Source organism: Encephalitozoon intestinalis, chromosome III (assembly GCF_000146465.1).
Source record: "Encephalitozoon intestinalis ATCC 50506 chromosome III, complete sequence".
NCBI lineage: Eukaryota > Fungi > Microsporidia > Unikaryonidae > Encephalitozoon > Encephalitozoon intestinalis.
This window is the reverse complement of record NC_014417.1, coordinates 71240-87859: the sequence shown is the minus strand read 5'-3', so window position 1 is coordinate 87859 and position 16620 is coordinate 71240. Positions and strand designations below refer to the sequence as shown.

At 43.3% G+C, this 16620-nt stretch overlaps 14 protein-coding genes across 14 annotated transcripts; 9 read left to right on the top strand and 5 right to left on the bottom strand.

Moving 5' to 3' along the window:
• Positions 1-74: 74 nt before the first annotated feature.
• On the bottom strand, positions 75-1394 carry Eint_030710 (beta tubulin; the record flags this gene model as incomplete). Its single annotated transcript, XM_003072529.1, has 1 exon — positions 75-1394. One exon carries the CDS (start codon positions 1392-1394, stop codon positions 75-77), a length of 1320 nt encoding a protein of 439 aa, XP_003072575.1.
• A 162-nt stretch (positions 1395-1556) lies between these two features.
• Positions 1557-1940, top strand: Eint_030700 (ER-Golgi tethering complex TRAPP subunit protein; the record flags this gene model as incomplete). The annotated part of the gene is made up of 1 exon (XM_003072528.1): positions 1557-1940. The coding sequence occupies one exon, from the start codon at positions 1557-1559 to the stop codon at positions 1938-1940; it is 384 nt and encodes a 127-aa protein (XP_003072574.1).
• Positions 1941-1982: 42 nt separating this feature from the next.
• On the top strand, positions 1983-2273 carry Eint_030690 (ubiquitin-like protein; the record flags this gene model as incomplete). Its single annotated transcript, XM_003072527.1, has 1 exon — positions 1983-2273. One exon carries the CDS (start codon positions 1983-1985, stop codon positions 2271-2273), a length of 291 nt encoding a protein of 96 aa, XP_003072573.1.
• A 40-nt stretch (positions 2274-2313) lies between these two features.
• Positions 2314-2829, top strand: Eint_030680 (zinc finger domain-containing protein; the record flags this gene model as incomplete). The annotated part of the gene is made up of 1 exon (XM_003072526.1): positions 2314-2829. One exon carries the CDS (start codon positions 2314-2316, stop codon positions 2827-2829), a length of 516 nt encoding a protein of 171 aa, XP_003072572.1.
• Positions 2826-6176, bottom strand: Eint_030670 (uncharacterized protein; the record flags this gene model as incomplete). Its single annotated transcript, XM_003072525.1, has 1 exon — positions 2826-6176. One exon carries the CDS (start codon positions 6174-6176, stop codon positions 2826-2828), a length of 3351 nt encoding a protein of 1116 aa, XP_003072571.1.
• Positions 6177-6380: 204 nt separating this feature from the next.
• On the top strand, positions 6381-7067 carry Eint_030660 (uncharacterized protein; the record flags this gene model as incomplete). Its single annotated transcript, XM_003072524.1, has 1 exon — positions 6381-7067. One exon carries the CDS (start codon positions 6381-6383, stop codon positions 7065-7067), a length of 687 nt encoding a protein of 228 aa, XP_003072570.1.
• Positions 7068-7173: 106 nt separating this feature from the next.
• On the top strand, positions 7174-7647 carry Eint_030650 (putative RNA-binding protein; the record flags this gene model as incomplete). Its single annotated transcript, XM_003072523.1, has 1 exon — positions 7174-7647. One exon carries the CDS (start codon positions 7174-7176, stop codon positions 7645-7647), a length of 474 nt encoding a protein of 157 aa, XP_003072569.1.
• A 37-nt stretch (positions 7648-7684) lies between these two features.
• Eint_030640 (U1 small nuclear ribonucleoprotein A) lies at positions 7685-8206 on the bottom strand (the record flags this gene model as incomplete). The annotated part of the gene is made up of 1 exon (XM_003072522.1): positions 7685-8206. The coding sequence occupies one exon, from the start codon at positions 8204-8206 to the stop codon at positions 7685-7687; it is 522 nt and encodes a 173-aa protein (XP_003072568.1).
• Positions 8207-8269: 63 nt separating this feature from the next.
• Positions 8270-9157, bottom strand: Eint_030630 (splicing factor CC1-like protein; the record flags this gene model as incomplete). The annotated part of the gene is made up of 1 exon (XM_003072521.1): positions 8270-9157. The coding sequence occupies one exon, from the start codon at positions 9155-9157 to the stop codon at positions 8270-8272; it is 888 nt and encodes a 295-aa protein (XP_003072567.1).
• A 359-nt stretch (positions 9158-9516) lies between these two features.
• Positions 9517-9903, top strand: Eint_030620 (60S ribosomal protein L34; the record flags this gene model as incomplete). Its single annotated transcript, XM_003072520.1, has 1 exon — positions 9517-9903. One exon carries the CDS (start codon positions 9517-9519, stop codon positions 9901-9903), a length of 387 nt encoding a protein of 128 aa, XP_003072566.1.
• Positions 9904-9961: 58 nt separating this feature from the next.
• Positions 9962-12466, top strand: Eint_030610 (exoribonuclease R; the record flags this gene model as incomplete). The annotated part of the gene is made up of 1 exon (XM_003072519.1): positions 9962-12466. The coding sequence occupies one exon, from the start codon at positions 9962-9964 to the stop codon at positions 12464-12466; it is 2505 nt and encodes an 834-aa protein (XP_003072565.1).
• Positions 12467-12581: 115 nt separating this feature from the next.
• On the bottom strand, positions 12582-12929 carry Eint_030600 (uncharacterized protein; the record flags this gene model as incomplete). The annotated part of the gene is made up of 1 exon (XM_003072518.1): positions 12582-12929. The coding sequence occupies one exon, from the start codon at positions 12927-12929 to the stop codon at positions 12582-12584; it is 348 nt and encodes a 115-aa protein (XP_003072564.1).
• Positions 12930-13120: 191 nt separating this feature from the next.
• Positions 13121-15847, top strand: Eint_030590 (6-phosphofructokinase; the record flags this gene model as incomplete). The annotated part of the gene is made up of 1 exon (XM_003072517.1): positions 13121-15847. The coding sequence occupies one exon, from the start codon at positions 13121-13123 to the stop codon at positions 15845-15847; it is 2727 nt and encodes a 908-aa protein (XP_003072563.1).
• A 44-nt stretch (positions 15848-15891) lies between these two features.
• Positions 15892-16611, top strand: Eint_030580 (ribonuclease HII; the record flags this gene model as incomplete). Its single annotated transcript, XM_003072516.1, has 1 exon — positions 15892-16611. One exon carries the CDS (start codon positions 15892-15894, stop codon positions 16609-16611), a length of 720 nt encoding a protein of 239 aa, XP_003072562.1.
• Between the last annotated feature and the right edge of the window lie 9 nt (positions 16612-16620).

Here is a 16620-nt window from a genome sequence, read left to right as displayed (position 1 = left end):
CATGATACCGATAATAAGACAAAAAATCAAGAACTCCCACACATCTGTAACTAGAGAGACATACGACTAACCTTTTAATTAACTAGAAACTCCTCGGCATCCTCGACTGTTGCATCCTGGTATTGTTGATATTCAGAAAGCAAGTCGTTCATGTTCGACTCGGCCTCCGAGAACTCCATCTCATCCATTCCTTCTCCTGTGTACCAATGCAGGAAGGCCTTTCTTCGGAACATCACTGTAAACTGATCCGAAATCCTCTTGAAGAGTTCCTGGATGGATGTTGTGTTCCCAACAAATGTTGCAGACATTTCGAGGCCTGTCGGTGCAATGTCACAGACTGCCGTCTTCACATTACTTGGAATCCATTCCACAAATAGAGAACTGTTCTTTGACTGTACCATCGACATCTGCTCATCCACATCCTTCATCGAGATCTTTCCTCGGAACATTGCTGCAACAGTGAGATATCTTCCCTTCTTTGGGTCGCATGCCGTCATCATATTCTTCGAGTCAAACATCTGTTGTGTGAGTTCGGAGACAGAGTAGGTCTTGAATTTCTGTGTGCCTACAGCAGTCAGAGGAGCAAATCCAACAACAAAGAAGTGCAGCCGAGGGAATGGAATCATGTTGACTGCAAGCTTCCTAAGATCTGCATTCAACTGCCCAGGAAACCTCAGGCACGTTGTCACTCCGCTCATCACCAAGGACACAAGATGGTTCAGATCCCCATACCCAGGGTTGTTCAACTTTAGGGTTCGGAAGCATATGTCGTACAGTGCCTCGTTGTCAATGCAAAAGGTCTCATCTGCATTTTCAACCAGCTGATGGATTGAAAGTGTTGCATTATACGGCTCTACAACCGTGTCACTTACCTTTGGAGAAGGAACAACAGAAAATGTACATATCATCCTGTCTGGAAAGTCCTCTCTTATCTTCGACAGAAGGAGAGTTCCCATCCCTGCTCCCGTTCCTCCTCCGAGAGAGTGTGTGATTTGGAACCCCTGCAAGCAGTCACTCGACTCTGCTTCCTTTCGAACCACATCCATCACAGAATCAATAAGCTCGGCTCCCTCCGTATAGTGTCCCTTTGCCCAGTTGTTTCCTGCTCCGCTCTGCCCAAACACAAAGTTGTCTGGCCTGAATAATTCTCCAAATGGCCCCTGCCTAACTGCATCCATGGTTCCAGGTTCAAGATCAATCAGAACTGCTCGTGGAACGTATTTCTTCGAGGATGCCTCATTATAGTAGACATTCACCCTCTCAAGCTGGTTGTCAGATGTCCCAACATACCTCCCGCTCTGGTCAATCCCATGCTCCCCGCTGATTGTCTCCCAAAACTTGCATCCTACCTGGTTTCCACACTGTCCTGTCTGCAAGTGTATGATTTCTCTCATTTGAAGGGCAAATTTTTCCTTCAAATAAAACCTGGCCAGTCTTCTCCACACACAGCAATACTTCTAGCTTTCCACATGTCTGTGGCTTCTTTTTCCTGTTACCTTCTTCTTCCAACAAACCAAGGATGCTCCTGTGAGAAACTAAACAGAACCTGGAAACCCATGGGAGAGCTTTTGGTCATAATCTCAGAGAAGAATGACATTGTTTACCAAAGAATGTATGGTAGAACAAGCAATGAGGAATACTACAGACTCATCATTCTGATCTACGGATCAATAGACACACTGGGCTGGAAAACACTATCCACAAACTCCAATTACTTCGACTGCCTGGAAAGACACGGCAACCTGAGGATAAGTGTGTATATGATGCCTTCTGGATACAAATCACTGTTTATCCATTCCAAAAGAAATCCTCGTCCATTTCTGGAAAGAATCCACTGTGTGTTTGCTGCAGCCCTTATATCATCCTCACTGGAGGAGGGAGTCTTCAAAAGCCAATCTCTGGACGACAAATTTGATGAGATCCACAAAGCCTGCTTCTAGCCTCTCACCAAATGAAAACACCCGATCCCTGAGACCCAAGAAATGAGAATTGGATTCAATGGGGCAAGTGTTGTAGAACTGAACAACAAGGAGATAGAGCTGAGTAAGGAAGAAATAGAGAATTCATCGATATCGACAGTTGGAGATGCTCTGAAGTATTTGTTTAGCCGATATGGAGAAACCAGAGACAGCTACTTCGACAATTGTGGAGAGCTTGTGAATGGAACAATCTGCATCATAAACAAGATGGACTGGGAGATAACAGGAAGAGAGAAAAGCCCGGTCAAGTATGGAGATCACATCGTTCTTATCTCTACCATCCACGGAGGCTAGTAGTCATTAAATTTTTTGGTTCGTATGACCCTTGACAGCCATGATCTTCCACTGCTGTTTTGAAGGCTGTGGAAAGTCGTTTTCAAGAAAATCCAAGCTCAACGACCACTTCAACTCACACACAAAGAACAGACCCTACAAATGCGACATGTGTGAGAAATCCTACATGAAGAACGGCCACCTCTCTGTGCACAAGAAAAAGCACTTCCCTCCAGAGCTCAAATGCGAAAGATGCGGGTACATGTGCCACACGAAAGACAGGTTGCAGAGGCACCAGAAGACATGTCTGAAGTATAGATGCACCATCTGCGGAAAAGAGTACAAAAAGAAATCTTGGTTCGATGTCCATACAGAGAGTCATCATGTTAAAGTGTTTAATGGTAGGAGGAAGAAACATATATGTGAATATTGTAAGTTTGAGTTTAGTAAGAAGGGGAACCTTCTAGCCCATATAAGATCTTCCCATCTTTTGATAAAGCCCTTTAAGTGCTCATGCGGCAAGGAATATGCCTACAATGCATCCTTAGACAAGCACAGAAAAAGATGCACTTTCTAGCTTTCTGACAGATGCTTATCCACAAGCCTTGCAGCCTCAAGCTCATCTCTATAGAATTCATTGATAAATTTCCACTCCTCTGCATCTTTCTTCATACTGTCTAGGATATCTCGATAATATATCTTGTCTTTCAAGCATAGAGGATATATTCTCGCCATTAATCTATCTAACGACTTGTTTTTCTTCCACTTTTCAACAATGTCTGCATGAACACCTCCTTTCTTTAGTATCTGTAGGAGTCCTTTTAGTACAGCATAGTTTTCCTCATTGCACACACAAACACATAGCCTGAGAAACCCCCGTGTACTAAGATTGGACGGAGACCTCCATATCTTCTCCACCAGAAACATTTTTGGAGTAAACTTGGCATTTTCAAGCGCAAGGATTCCTTCAAAAGCCATCTCTGCTGTGTACTCAACATTCTTCAGGGCCTTCATCGAATTCCCAAGAACTTCATCGCATTGGCTACTCCCCAATAACCTTGTCAGCTCCACTGCTATATCTTCGGATAGTTCGTAGCCTCTCTCTAAAATTCTTGGCAAGATCTCTAGGTAACTTTTTGGATCGATGAAGAACATCTCGTAGATCCTGTCAACATCCTCTTTCTCCAAGGCGTCTATATTCACAGCTCTGAGACACATCTTCCCAAGACTGTCTAGTCTCCCCCTTCTGTAGAGTATTTTCATAAGTTTTTCATTAACGTCGCATGTGATTCCTCTTTCTATTGCCATACTCAATGCAGTTTCAACAACCCGATCGCTTTTCGAATCAAGAAACTTTTCCACATCCACTCTTTGTCCCAATGCCTTCAAGCCCTCCAGGCCCAAGTACTGCATGCTTTCGTCTCCCGAAGATAGAAATGCCATAACAATCTTCTGGATCCTCTCCGTCTGTCCTTTGTAGTCCCAGATTTCAACTGTGTCGGGCCCTATTCCTCCTCCTCTTTTTTTCTTGGTTGCTCCAGGAACAACATTAGTACTAACTGTCACACAGCCTTCCACCATGTTTCTAGCCTCTCCTTCTTTGACCCCCTGGATTCGATCGCACATCGCCTTGTGAATAACTCCAAAGCTGTTTTCCTTGAATTCCACCACCAACTTTTCCACTTGCTCCAATCGTATCTTCATAAACACAAAATACAAAACAGAATCATCCTCTTCTTCAGAGATGTACCTCTTCAAAGTCTTAAGAGTTGTGTCCAACATATCTACTTCCATTCTGCAATAAGAGAGGAAAAATGCAAGGAACCTTACAAAGTTTGTAAGATCCTTTCCAAATCTATTCACCCCATTCAGGATCGACTGGATCCTTTCAAGCATTTCTCTGTCCCGAACCAGTATCGAGGTAACCCTTCCTGCTCTCTGAAGCCCGTTCCCATTCAAAATCCTCTTGTTTATCTCGTTGCATATAAATCCTATTCTCTTCTTGAAAAGAACATGGTCGATCTTCTCAATGGGATACTTGTCGTCATAAATGTTCTCTTCTTTCTCTTTGCCCTCCATTCTTGTTCTCTTTGTCTGTTCTTCCCATTCATTTGCTTTCTTTTCCAGAACGCTTTCTTTTCTGCTTTCTCTACCTTTGGTAGACTCTTCTTCCTTTATCTTCTTGACTTCCTCTAACCTACTGGCTTCTTCGCATTTCTTTTTGCCAAAGCTGCCCGCCCCAATCATGTGCTTTTTGATCTGATCAATCACTTCCTGTGCTACGCTTCTTCTTTCCAACTCTAAGACAACAGGATATAACATATAGATGTTGCTTCCTAGACCCTCGAGCACCTGGCTCTCCCTTCCAATCAGAGCCATCGGATAATCACAAAAATACTTGATTTTGTACTCGGGTGACATCTCTTTCAACCACATGCTAAGCTCAACCTCAACCTTAAAGTACTTATTCCTTCTTATGAGATATCTGATAAAGAGCCCCTTGTATCCACTGGATATAATTTTCTTTCCAATCAAACTCCTTCTTCGGCTGGTTGGAACCACTATCTCATGGAACTCCAATAGCAAGTCCAGAAACTCATTCCTATATCTTTTGAGGGATTCCACAAAGTAGTAGTTTGGAAGTTCCAACAGTTGGTCAAAGGTAGGTTTTGAAGGGTTGCCAAGAAAACATCCAAATCCTAGCTTCCTCCTAACATTCTTAATAAAGTCTCCTTCCTCCTTCCATATTTCCTTCAAGTATTCCAAGATATCTCTTTTCCCAGCCTTTCCTTCCCTGACAAATCGGAACTCATTTCCTTCAGAAAAGAATCCCAGAGAATCTGAAGAGCATTCCTCCTTCTCATTTATCTCTCCACTGTCTTTGTCAACATCCACAACAATCTTCCGTATTTCTTTCTCCCTGTATTCTAGGAACTCTCTCTCTAGAGAAGGCCCTAGAAGTCCGAGTGTGTCTCCAAATCTTATTTTGGAATTGTAGTAAACCATAAGGAGCAGAACATTGACAATCCTTCCATCTTTCATAAAACTCTCCTTCCTCTTCTCAAATACCCGTGGAAGAATCTTATACAATCTTCGGCATTCACATCCAAGTATTCCAATCTCAATAACATCCTCAACAGAAACACCATCGAGATACTTCACTGCTCTCTCCTCTTCAAGCCTCCCAAAAACCCCATCGCTAAGAAACATCTGGGCATTAACACTCCCAACAACACTCATCATCTCTCCTAGCCGGTCCTCCCCAACCAAGTTGTTACTTGCAAGATATTCAAAGATCCTTTTCTTCTCCATGCTCCTTGAAATGGCCCGGGCCACTCTCTTATTCGAACAATCGACAACCCAAAGAATCTCCAAGCTTTTTCTTATTACTTTCTCAAATGATCTCTCGAAGGAATCAAGCAAAAGACCGTTCAACTGTGTGTATCCCAGGAACACTGATGGCAAGAAATTTGCAATCTCGTCTAGAAATGACTCGTCAAACTCATGCTTCCGAGCGTACTCCCCGATAATAAACGCCAGACATTCATCGTCACAAATATCTTTCACAAACTTAAACTCAAGGTAGTGGGACAGCTTTCTAATGCATTGGAAGATTGCGTTCTTGTCATATTCCTCCTCCTCATATCTCTTCTTCAGCAGCAACACCGCCGTCCTCTTGCAAAAGCCCTTTTCATATTCATAAATCCTGCTAAAATGCTTCAGATTACTGGGACTACTGCTTGTGATATATCCCAGAATATCTTCCTCATTCAAAATGTTCTTCTCATACTTGCAAAACATCTCTTCAAGCCCCGAATCCTTGGAAAGGTGTATAATATCTCCAAAGTATTCCCCATATGTCCGGTATTCCTTCTCAAATCTCACCGTGAACAGCTCGCTTAGGCGTTTCAAGTCAACCCCCATTCGTAGGGATCCATTTTTCTCAAAAATCAAGAGCCTCAAAACTCCCCGTAGTTCAGGCTATTCTACATCTCCTTGCCTCTACTTCCTATGGCTCAGCCCAAACTCGTGATACTGCATTCCTATTCATTGTCTCTCCCCCTTTTCTCCCAGACCATCTGATTGATCACAAAAGAAATATAAACAACCCCGCTAGAAGGGAGGGAAATGACCATAGTTACCCTTAGATCGAAAGATGGAGAATACACATACACAAAGGAGTTTGAGTCTGATAATACAATACTCCACGTCAAACAGTACTTGAAAAGTCAGATGGAGGGCTACTGCATAGAGTCTATCGAGAATGGAATAAAGATAATTCTCAATGGGAAAATTGTGAGCGATGCAGTTCAGCTCCGCACACTGGGCAAGGAGAGACTTCAACTTGTATATGACGTCTCTATTCTGAAGATGGGCAAGATGCACAGCCCTGATGCCGAAAGGCTCTTCTTTGAAGAGGTGGAAACCAATGACATATCTGTTAAAGTTGCCGTGTCTGTTAAAGAGACGGGAGCCAAGATGATGGTTGATCCGGAAGACCTTGTGGTGTTCAACGGAAACGTCTATCTTGTCAAGGATAGGAAAAAGATATTGACCCTAAAGAGCATTGTAGATCTTTTTGGAGACATCCGGATTTCCAAAGAGGACTTTGCCAAGTTTATGGTTTTCTTCCTACTCCTGTACACAGGGAATGGAGGGATTGTCTTTGTACTTGGATGTGTGTTTGTTCTTGAGATCCTCAGCAGGAAGCTTTCTCTGACACACCGCAACCACTTCAAGAGCATGGACCATCTTTGCAGATCGTTCTACATGTTCTTCGTTAGTCTTTTTCTCATAGATCATGCCAAATTTTAGTCTCTGGATCAGAATCCCTTGTAAAGTTAAGCTTACACAATTATAAACCTATTTCTTGATATTTCTTGCTTTCTTTTAGGACAAATCCTTGGAAGTTCCGAAGCCCATGGAGACTCTGGAAAAGTACTTTGGAGGAGAGCCAGGAGGATACTTCTACAGAGAGAAGACATTTGTAGGGACAGATGAAGAATATCTGGAGGCAAAGAAAAACTCGTCTACTATTTTTGTATCCAATGTCCCCACGAACGTACGGGAGGAACGAATATGGGAGCTATTTTTGCTGTGTGGGGCTGTAAAAAGGGTTATAATGGGGTTGAATAGAAACACACTTAGATTCTGTGGATTCTGCTTTGTCGAGTTCTATGAGGTCTGTTCTGCAGATATGGCTGTCCGATACATAAACGGGTTCCGGATCGACCAGGTCCCATTGACAATCGACAAGGACTATGGGTTTGTGGAGGGAAGACAGTATGGAAGAGGAGTGTTTGGAGGACGGGTCAAAGCAGACAAGATGTATCTTGAAGATAAACATCAAAGGGATGGTGTTAAGAGAAGAAGACAAGGTAGATTCCTGCGGTAATTTTAATGGAAGTTTCTATGTGCTTTTGGGCTTTCCATCATGCAGATGGCATTATCTTCATGTCCCCGAGGATATGTTTCACTTGTCCGTCCTCAAAGTATGAGTAAGCAGTAGATGCTTCTTGAGGAGAGGAGAAGTCTACAAAGGCAAGACTCTTTACCTTGATGAGTCTCACGGCTTCTAGGCCTTCAAAGCCTTTGAAGATGTCTACAAGCTCTTCTCTGGTCATGCCGGAGGGAATTCCAGTGACTAGCAAGGACCTTGTGGATACAATGGTTCTCCTCTTCCCAATGCACATATCCTCACGCGCAGGACATGCCAGAATCACATCGCCAAGGAAAAATCTTCCATTTAGACTATCCAGAATCTCATTGGTTATTTCTCCATCCAGATGAACAAATGCCTGTCCTAAGAGCCCAGGCTTGTTGCTCATCTTTATCTTTGACACCCGGGAAAGTCTCGAAACAAACAAGCCCAGCCTTCTCTTCACCTCCCTTATGGGAAGCCGCCTGTTCAAGTTTCTTATGTACAATGTTCTTCTGGAACAAGCTTCGGCCATTCAAAGGGGATCGGAACGACTGTTTGTTCTAATGGAAAACCGGAAAAATAATAAAGAATTTCTTTATTCCTCGCTATCAGAGTTAAACTTAACTTTCTTATTGTTGTTTCTGTTCTGACCGTCCATTCCATGTCTTTTTCCATTCCATCTGGAGTCGTTTCTTTTAGGTCCTCTTCTGTCAAAATCCTTTCTATCCTCCCTACCGTTCTTATAAGCCGGTCTCTGGTATATAGAACTGTCTTCAAAAACCAGTTTCTTCTTCAAAACCTTTTCATAGTCCTCCTTGTTTCCAAAGTCGACAAATCCGTATCCCTTCAATCGGTCATTTTCTTTATCATATGGGAAAGACATCCCAACCACTTCTCCCATCTCTTCAAAGTACTTCTTCAACTTCTTCTTGTCACATTCGAACGGGAGGTTTGAAATGTATATTGTGTGTTTCTCTTTGTTGGTTCGAGGATGTGCCATGTTCACAATCACCTCTCTACCAAGAAAAACAGTACCGTCCAGCTTCAGCGCCTTCTTCACATCTTCTTCCTTACAGAACTCCACATATCCAAAGCCCTTATTACGCTTGTAGTCATTGGTCATCGGAATCCCAACCCGGGCTACTTTTCCTATCTTCTCCATCTCACTCTTCAAGTCGTACTCCGTCAAGTCATAGCTTATGCCCTTTATGAACACTGTAAGAGATGGATTCTCTCTCTTGCTTTCCTCTGCGCTTCCGCTCGATGTCTCCTCCTCGATCTCAGACTCGGTCTCTGTGCATTCCTCTCCAGAGCCCATCGACTCCCTGGAACTCCCTGAAGACTCTACAGACGCCTCAGAGCTGGATTCGCTTCCAGACTCAGAGTCGCTTTTGCTCACCTTCTCCATCGTTTTTTTCATAAAATTTTTGGGGTCGTTAGAATCCAGATATATCTGCACACCAGAAACCCGGTCCTTTGCCATGAAGAAGATCTTTCACACAGACATCCACATTGTAAAGACAATAGACGACCCTTCAAGCGTCTACAAGATCCTTAGAGGAACAAAAAAGGCCTTGGTCACCTACAACCAGCTGATGAAACATTACGAAGAAGGACAAAAAGACATAGGTGCTGTTCTCATAACACCTGCAGATGATGTTTTGTTTTTGCACCTTCCACTGTTCTGCAGCCATTTTGGAATAGACCTGTATGCTCTTCCAGCCGGGGCAGAAAGAGAACTTTCGTCGATATTTGGAATGAAGTATGTTAACATTGTGAGCCTTTTCAAGGACGATGAGGCATACGCCAGACTCAAGCTGCTAAATATATAAGCTTACAACCATGCGCACAGTATGCGAAACAGAAGAAGACAAAAATTTCCCCCTTGCAAAGAAAATGAAGAAAGTTCTTATTCATAAGGGAGCAACATATAAGACCCGTAGCAACAGGAGAATAAAGATAAGGACACCGTCTGGGAAACTTGTCAACCGAAGAATGAAGAAACATTCCAAGAAGCACAGATGCCATGAATGCAACACTGTCCTGGGAAGCATAGCCCGAATGAGGCCTGCAGAGTTTTCTCGGCAAAAGGTTTCTGCAAGGCGTGTTAACAGGGCTTATGGAGCCACGATCTGTGGCAGATGTGTCAAGGAAAAGATCACCGGCGCATTTCTTGCTGACGAGGAAAGGATAGTCAAGGAGAAGACCGGACTGGCGTCTAGTGGATAATAAACGGTTCCTTATTTTATCTTCGATAAGTTTTTAACTTCTATTGGGAATCCCTTTAATGTGGTATGGAATTGTGGCCGAAAGAAAGATATCTAAGAGATTAAAGCTGATCAAGAGGGTCCGAGAGCACTATGTTAGGGACGATGTGCCCTGTGGGTTTGAGTGTTGCGGAGGTATGTGCAAGGAGAATAAAAGAACTTCTGTGTTTGTGATTCCTGATGCAGCAGTTATGTCCAAATACCGAGCATTGCTTAAGAGTGATTATGTTGCAGCAATAATATGCCAGTCGGCTCTTGAAGAGCTCTCAAGGAATGACGAGAAAGGTTTAAGAGATGTTGCAAGAGAAAAGGGATATGCTGTATTCTGCAACAACTTTTGTAAGTCGACCAGTGGAAGGGGGCTTGAGGGAGTTCTGGAGTTCTACAAAGACCATCTGCCACAATACAAATTCATCATCCTAACGATGGATAATATTTGGGAGTATGGGAAATATGTCTCTGATGATATCCAAGATCTTTTGTCTATTGTGGATGAGAAGGAAGCAACCGAGTACGAAGACTACAGGGAAAATCTAGATGTCCAGTATGGAAAGAAGGGACTATACAGAGGAATGCTTGAGGTTAGCATGTACAACTGCTATAGTGGATTTGTAGTGGATGGAGACGTCAAGATTCTTGTGATTGGGAAGAAGAATATGAACAGAGCGATAAATGGAGATGAGGTATATGTAGAGGAGATAGACGAGTGTGATGAAGATGGGATATTGGTGGACGATGAAGAAGGTCTGAAGGAAACAAGAAAAAGAAAGGAAGACAAGGAAATGTTTGGAAAGGTTGTTGGGATTTACAGGAGGAAGTGTAGGGCGATTGTTGGGACTATATCCCCAAGAACGGTGCATGGAATAGGAACCCAAAATGTGCTGGTGATCCCAATTGACAAGAGAATACCGGCGGTTAGAATAAGAACAGGACAAGCTGAGGAATTAATGAACAAGAGACTTTGTGTTGAGATTGATGGATGGGAGAAAACAAGTAACTATCCTAGCGGCCACTACTACAGAAGGCTGGGGACCATTGGAGACAAGGATGCAGAAGTGGAAGCTATACTTGTTGCAAATGGAATAACATACTACAATAGCAGTTGGAAGGATATACTTGGGGATTCTTGGGAATCGGAAGAGAGGTTTGGAATAGAAAGAATATACCGGGAGATTGAGGAGGGAAGTAGAGAAGACTTCCGAGATCTAGCTACAGTGAGTATTGATCCACCAGGATGTGAGGACATTGATGATGCTCTTCACTGCCGGCTTCTTCCCAATGGAAACTGGGAGATCGGTGTTCACATAGCAGATGTGGCGTATTATGTCAGAAAGGACTCGAAGATGGACAAGGTTGCAAGGGATAGGAGTACAACGGTGTATCTTCCTGAACGGCGTATCGATATGCTACCTCCTTCTCTAAGTACAGACTTGTGTAGCTTAGTTGCTGGGAAGGACAGAGCGGCCTTTTCTGTGGTATGGGAGATGTCTAACGACGCAAAGATTGTAAGAACACATTTCTCCCGATCCCTAATAAGATCTCGGAGGTCGTTCAGCTATCAGGAAGCCTATGATGTTATCAGGGGATTTTCAGCTGCTGAAGAGGAGATACTCTCCTCGCTGGCAACACTCCTTCGGATGAGTAAGATCCTACGGAATGGAAGGCTTGAGAAGGGCTCGTTGGATCTAAGCACAAGACAGCTTACATTTCGAGGAGGAAAGCTTGAAGTTAAGGAATGCCTTCCAACAAACTTCCTTGTTGAAGAGTTTATGATTCTAGCAAATATTTCGGTAGCCTCGTTTATATATCACCACCATCCAGACTCTTCGTTGCTTAGAAAGCATCCCCCTCCATCTGTACTGGATGACAACCTTGGAATCGATGCCTCCTCCGAAAGTGTCGGGAATCTTCTGAACAAGGTTGAAGGCCTCAAGAAAGACCTAATGAAAAGGATGCTTATAAGATCCATGAATCAGGCTGTGTATGTTGTGTCTGGAGAGACATCCAACTTCCATCATTATGGGCTTGCAACACCGATGTATACCCATTTTACCTCTCCAATCAGGAGATATGCAGACATCATAGTCCACAGGATCTTGGGTCATATTCTCCAGACAGCACATCCTGAAGAGATACATACAAGTAAGCTAGGGATAGTAACATTTCTGCCAAGAAAGAACACGGAGAAAGAGACTCAAAGTCAGAAGTTTGCCGATGAGGACATGTGCCGGAACATGAACTCGAGATATCGATCGGCAAAAAAAGCATCTTGGGAGTGTGGCAAGGTGATTATTTACACAATGCTCAAAGATAGGGAATCTCTTGTAGAGGGATTTATTACAAACATCAAGGCGAATGGGGTTGTGGTGTATGTTCCTGAATACAACCTTGAAGAAGTTGTTGTTTCAGAAGGCCACTTCCAGATGTTCCAGAAGGTCCAAGTCAAGATTTTGAGAGATGACGAGAGATTCTTCCTTCGAAGAAGATTCACATTTGAAATTTCCAACCTCGACAGCCAGTTATGAATAAACAGACCCAAACACTCCAATGAAGCATTCTTCTATTGTATATGTTTTCGGCATCTATACTCGTTAGGTAAGGACTTTAAAATTTCGTTGAACAGTTCGATATAGCTGCCTACTAGAGTGTATTTGAATTTATGTGGTGAGATTTTATGAGGTGATTTGCTAGGCATCTTTTATACACATACCTTGCATCGCAGTGTGCACATATGAATCCATTTCTATCCTCCTCGAAGGCCATCTCATTTCTCTTTTCATACATAATACTTTCGGCACCCATGCTATATGCCTTAAACTTTATTTTTTGGTGAATCTTCTTCTTGGAAGCAAGGGACAGATCCTCCTCACTCTTAATTTCCCTACAGCATCCACCAGAATTCACTGCATTTACAAACCACAGAAACAAAGATGCATCTTCTATCAAGCTCTTGCCGATCTCGTTCTCTTTCCCATCTGCAGAGAGCATAATGAATCCCCTCCTTCGCTTTTCTTATTTCATCTAGGTTGCTAAATTTAGACAATTACGCTTAAATTGCCTTGGATATTAAAGGTTTCTATTTTTAAACAAATTGAAGATGGTCTCGATAATTAGTTTGAAGGCTGGGTAGCGATTTGATTGGTTATTGCAGAGATAAATGCGATCTCTAAAGGGGAGATATGGAAGCTGTCATTGAGGAGTTACAACTATCTGGAGACGGGATACTGCAGAGGCATGGAGAGGTGTATGAACTACTTGGTCTTGATGTGATATATGATCGAGGAACATTGAAGATATACAGCACCAGGAAAGCCAAGATAACATCTACAAGCCCTGGAATCCACATTCACACCTCATACAAAGCACTACGGCGCTTGACCACGCGAGGGCTTGTCAACGAGAACGGCCGTGGAATGCCACTTGAGATGATGGACATGATGGGAAACAAGATTGTGGTTACGTTTTCTGGGCAAGGAAAGACGAATAGGATTGCAATTGTGACAAGCGGGGGAGATGCGCCAGGAATGAATTCGGCGATCAAGAGCATAACAAGGACAGGGATCAAGTGGGGAGCATCTGTATATGGAGTGTATAACGGATATGATGGACTTATCAACAATAACATCCGCAGGCTAAGCTGGGATACAGAGACACATTGCAGTAGTCAGGGAGGGACTGTTCTCCTATCTGCAAGGTCCCAGAAGTTTATGGGAAAAGAGGGAAGGAAAGAGGCAGTACTGAACATGGTACGGAAGAAGATTAACTGTGTTATAGTGCTAGGAGGAGATGGGTCTATGAAGGGAGCCATGGTTCTTCGAGACGAGTTTAAGGATCATCTAAGAGATCTCATAAGGGAAGGAAAGATTTCTCCCCGCGATCTGAAGAGGATACTGAACAGCAAGGCAGAATCGAAGGACGAAGAAAAAGAGAAAGTCACCACCGAAACAAGCGGGGTTGGATATTCGGATTTCTATGGAGCTCCTGAATGTTATAAGGAGACACCTATGGTTTACCATGATCTTAATTCGTCCGATGATATGCTAGAGGACTTGCAAATGGACAAATGCTCTTGTGAAGAAATGGACCTGGACGAAATAGAAAAGTATGTCTATGACCTGAAGGTTGTGGGAATACCGGCAACCATAGACAACGACATCTGTGGGGTTCCCATTTCGTTAGGGGAAGATACTGCCATCCACAGAGTTATTGAAGGAATCGATCATCTAATGTCTACAATGAAATCGCATACCCGGACGTTTGTCATTGAGGTTATGGGGAGGAAGTGTGGATGGATAGCTCTTATGTCTGCATTGGCGAGTTCTGCAGACTATGTTTTGCTTCCTGAGGCACCTACCGAGTGGAAAAAGGAAATGATTGAGGCACTTACAACAGCAAGAAGGTGCGGGAAGGCAGGGACTTTTGTTATAGTTTCGGAGGGAGCTGTTGAGAAGGATGGGACGCCCATACATGCATCCCAAGCTGTGGAAGAAATTGCCAAGTTTGGAATGGATGTCCGGCTCCTCAAGCTAGGGCATATTCAGAGGGGTGGGCCGACTTCTGCACAGGATAGGATATATGGTACTCTCCTCGGGGTCAAGGCTGTGGAGATATCGTTGGGGCCTACAAAGGACCCGGTGATGATCAGCATCTTTAGGGACGAGATCTTTGAGATTGAATTAAAAGAGGTTATAGAAAGAAACAATCTGGTCAGAGATTTCCAGGAAAAGAAATTGTTTGAAGATGTTCTGAAAAGTAGGTGTAACTTCTTCAGGCTGGCTTATTCATACTTTAGAAAGTCTTTGATGACAGGAATTCGGAACATAAGAGATAAGGGCTGTGACTGTAGCTCCAGGGAGAAGATCGAAACCGAATGCAGTTGTGGGCCAGACTGCAGAGGGAAATATGAAGATAGAAAGCCTCGGATAGGAGTGCTTCAGTTTGGACGGCGAGCAAGTGGGATGAACACGGTGTTGAATGCTGTAGTTCAATATTCTCTGGTGGCTGGAGCAGAGCCATATTACATACCAAATGGGTTTGAAGGTCTTGTGAACAATCAACTTATAAGGGCTAAGCCCTATGAATTCTTTGGAGATGTCAACAACGGGGGATCTGCAATAGGAGTTGGTGGAGACTTGGAGGTGGACATAAAGCTGATCCAAAGGAAGGTAGTTGAGTCTGGACTGGACTCACTGATTATTATAGGAGGGAGCAAAGCCTTGAATACAATCAAGGAGCTCAAAGGGGTGAACATTGTCCTCGTGCCTGCATCATCTTACAACAACATTCCTAAAATAGACATAAGCATTGGAGCAGACACAGCCCTCAACACAATTATAAAGGTGTCGGACGTGTCAAAGCTAAACTCGTTTGCATATAAGAACAATGTCTTTGTGGTGGAAATTGGAGGGGAGAACTGCGGATATCTATCGCTAATGGGAGGAATAGCTGCAGGTGCATTTGAAGCTTTTATCCCAGAGCGAAAGTATCTCATAGGACATCTCTCCGAAGTGGCACAGAGACTCCGTGTGAAGTTCAGGGAAAAGATAAGAAGAGGAATTGTGATATTCCGAAATGAAAGAACCTTCCGGTCAATTCCTACGAGCAGCTTATGTGAGATCTTAAAGACCGACAGTGGAGATCTATTTGAAACAAACTACTCAATTCTCGGAGATGTCCAGCAAGGACTAAATCCATCACCAATAGACAGAATAAATGCCACAATTCTGGGGATTGAAGCTGTTGACCTATGTCTTCGCAAATGCGGAGTTGGGGTTGTTGGATTCTCAAAGGATAAGATTGAATTCACAGAGATCTCAGAAGTTTTGAAAGACTTTGACCATGACCTCGACCGAGTGAAGAATCCTTATTGGCTCAAGTACTCCAACATTTGCAGATCGGTTGAATAAATGACTTGGCAATATATCTTATATTTTAGAAATCCTTTTTCTAAATGGAAGGTAAGAACATCTTTTTTTCGAGCCTTGAGGAAATTTCGGAAGAGGTTGTGGTTGGAATTGACGAAGCAGGGAGAGGGCCGGTAATTGGATACATGGTGTACGGAGCTCTTATTTCTTCAAGGACTACCTTGGAAAACACAGGATTCCGGGATTCAAAGGTCCTGACATCTGGGCAAAGACATGACTTCTTTAAGATGATAAAAGAGAGGGGATTTGGATATGTTTACCATTGCACTCATCCAGACTACATCACAGAAATGATGCAGGTCAAGTCCACCAGCCTCAATGAAATATCTTTGATATCAGTCCTCAAGATACTGGAGGAAATAAAAGCCAAATGCAAGAAAGTGGATACAGTCTATGTGGACGCACTTGGGGACTGCGAAAAATACAAGGCTAGACTTGAAGAGGCCTATCCGTATAAGTTTGTGATTGAAGAAAAAGCGGATTCAAAGTTCCAGATTGTTTCTGGAGCTAGTATAGTTGCCAAGGTCCAGAGAGACATTCTAATTTCCCAATTTGGAAGCAACCTTGGGTCGGGATATCCCAGCGATCCAGATACAATCAAGTGGCTGAAAAGGAACGCCAATGCAGTCTTTGGATTTCCACCCGGGGTTAGGTATTCATGGGCTACGGTTAAGAGAATTCTTGGAGAAAGAAGGTCAAAACCACTCAAGGGTGATTTGGAGGGCTTCTATCTCAACAACACTTGAGATGAAACA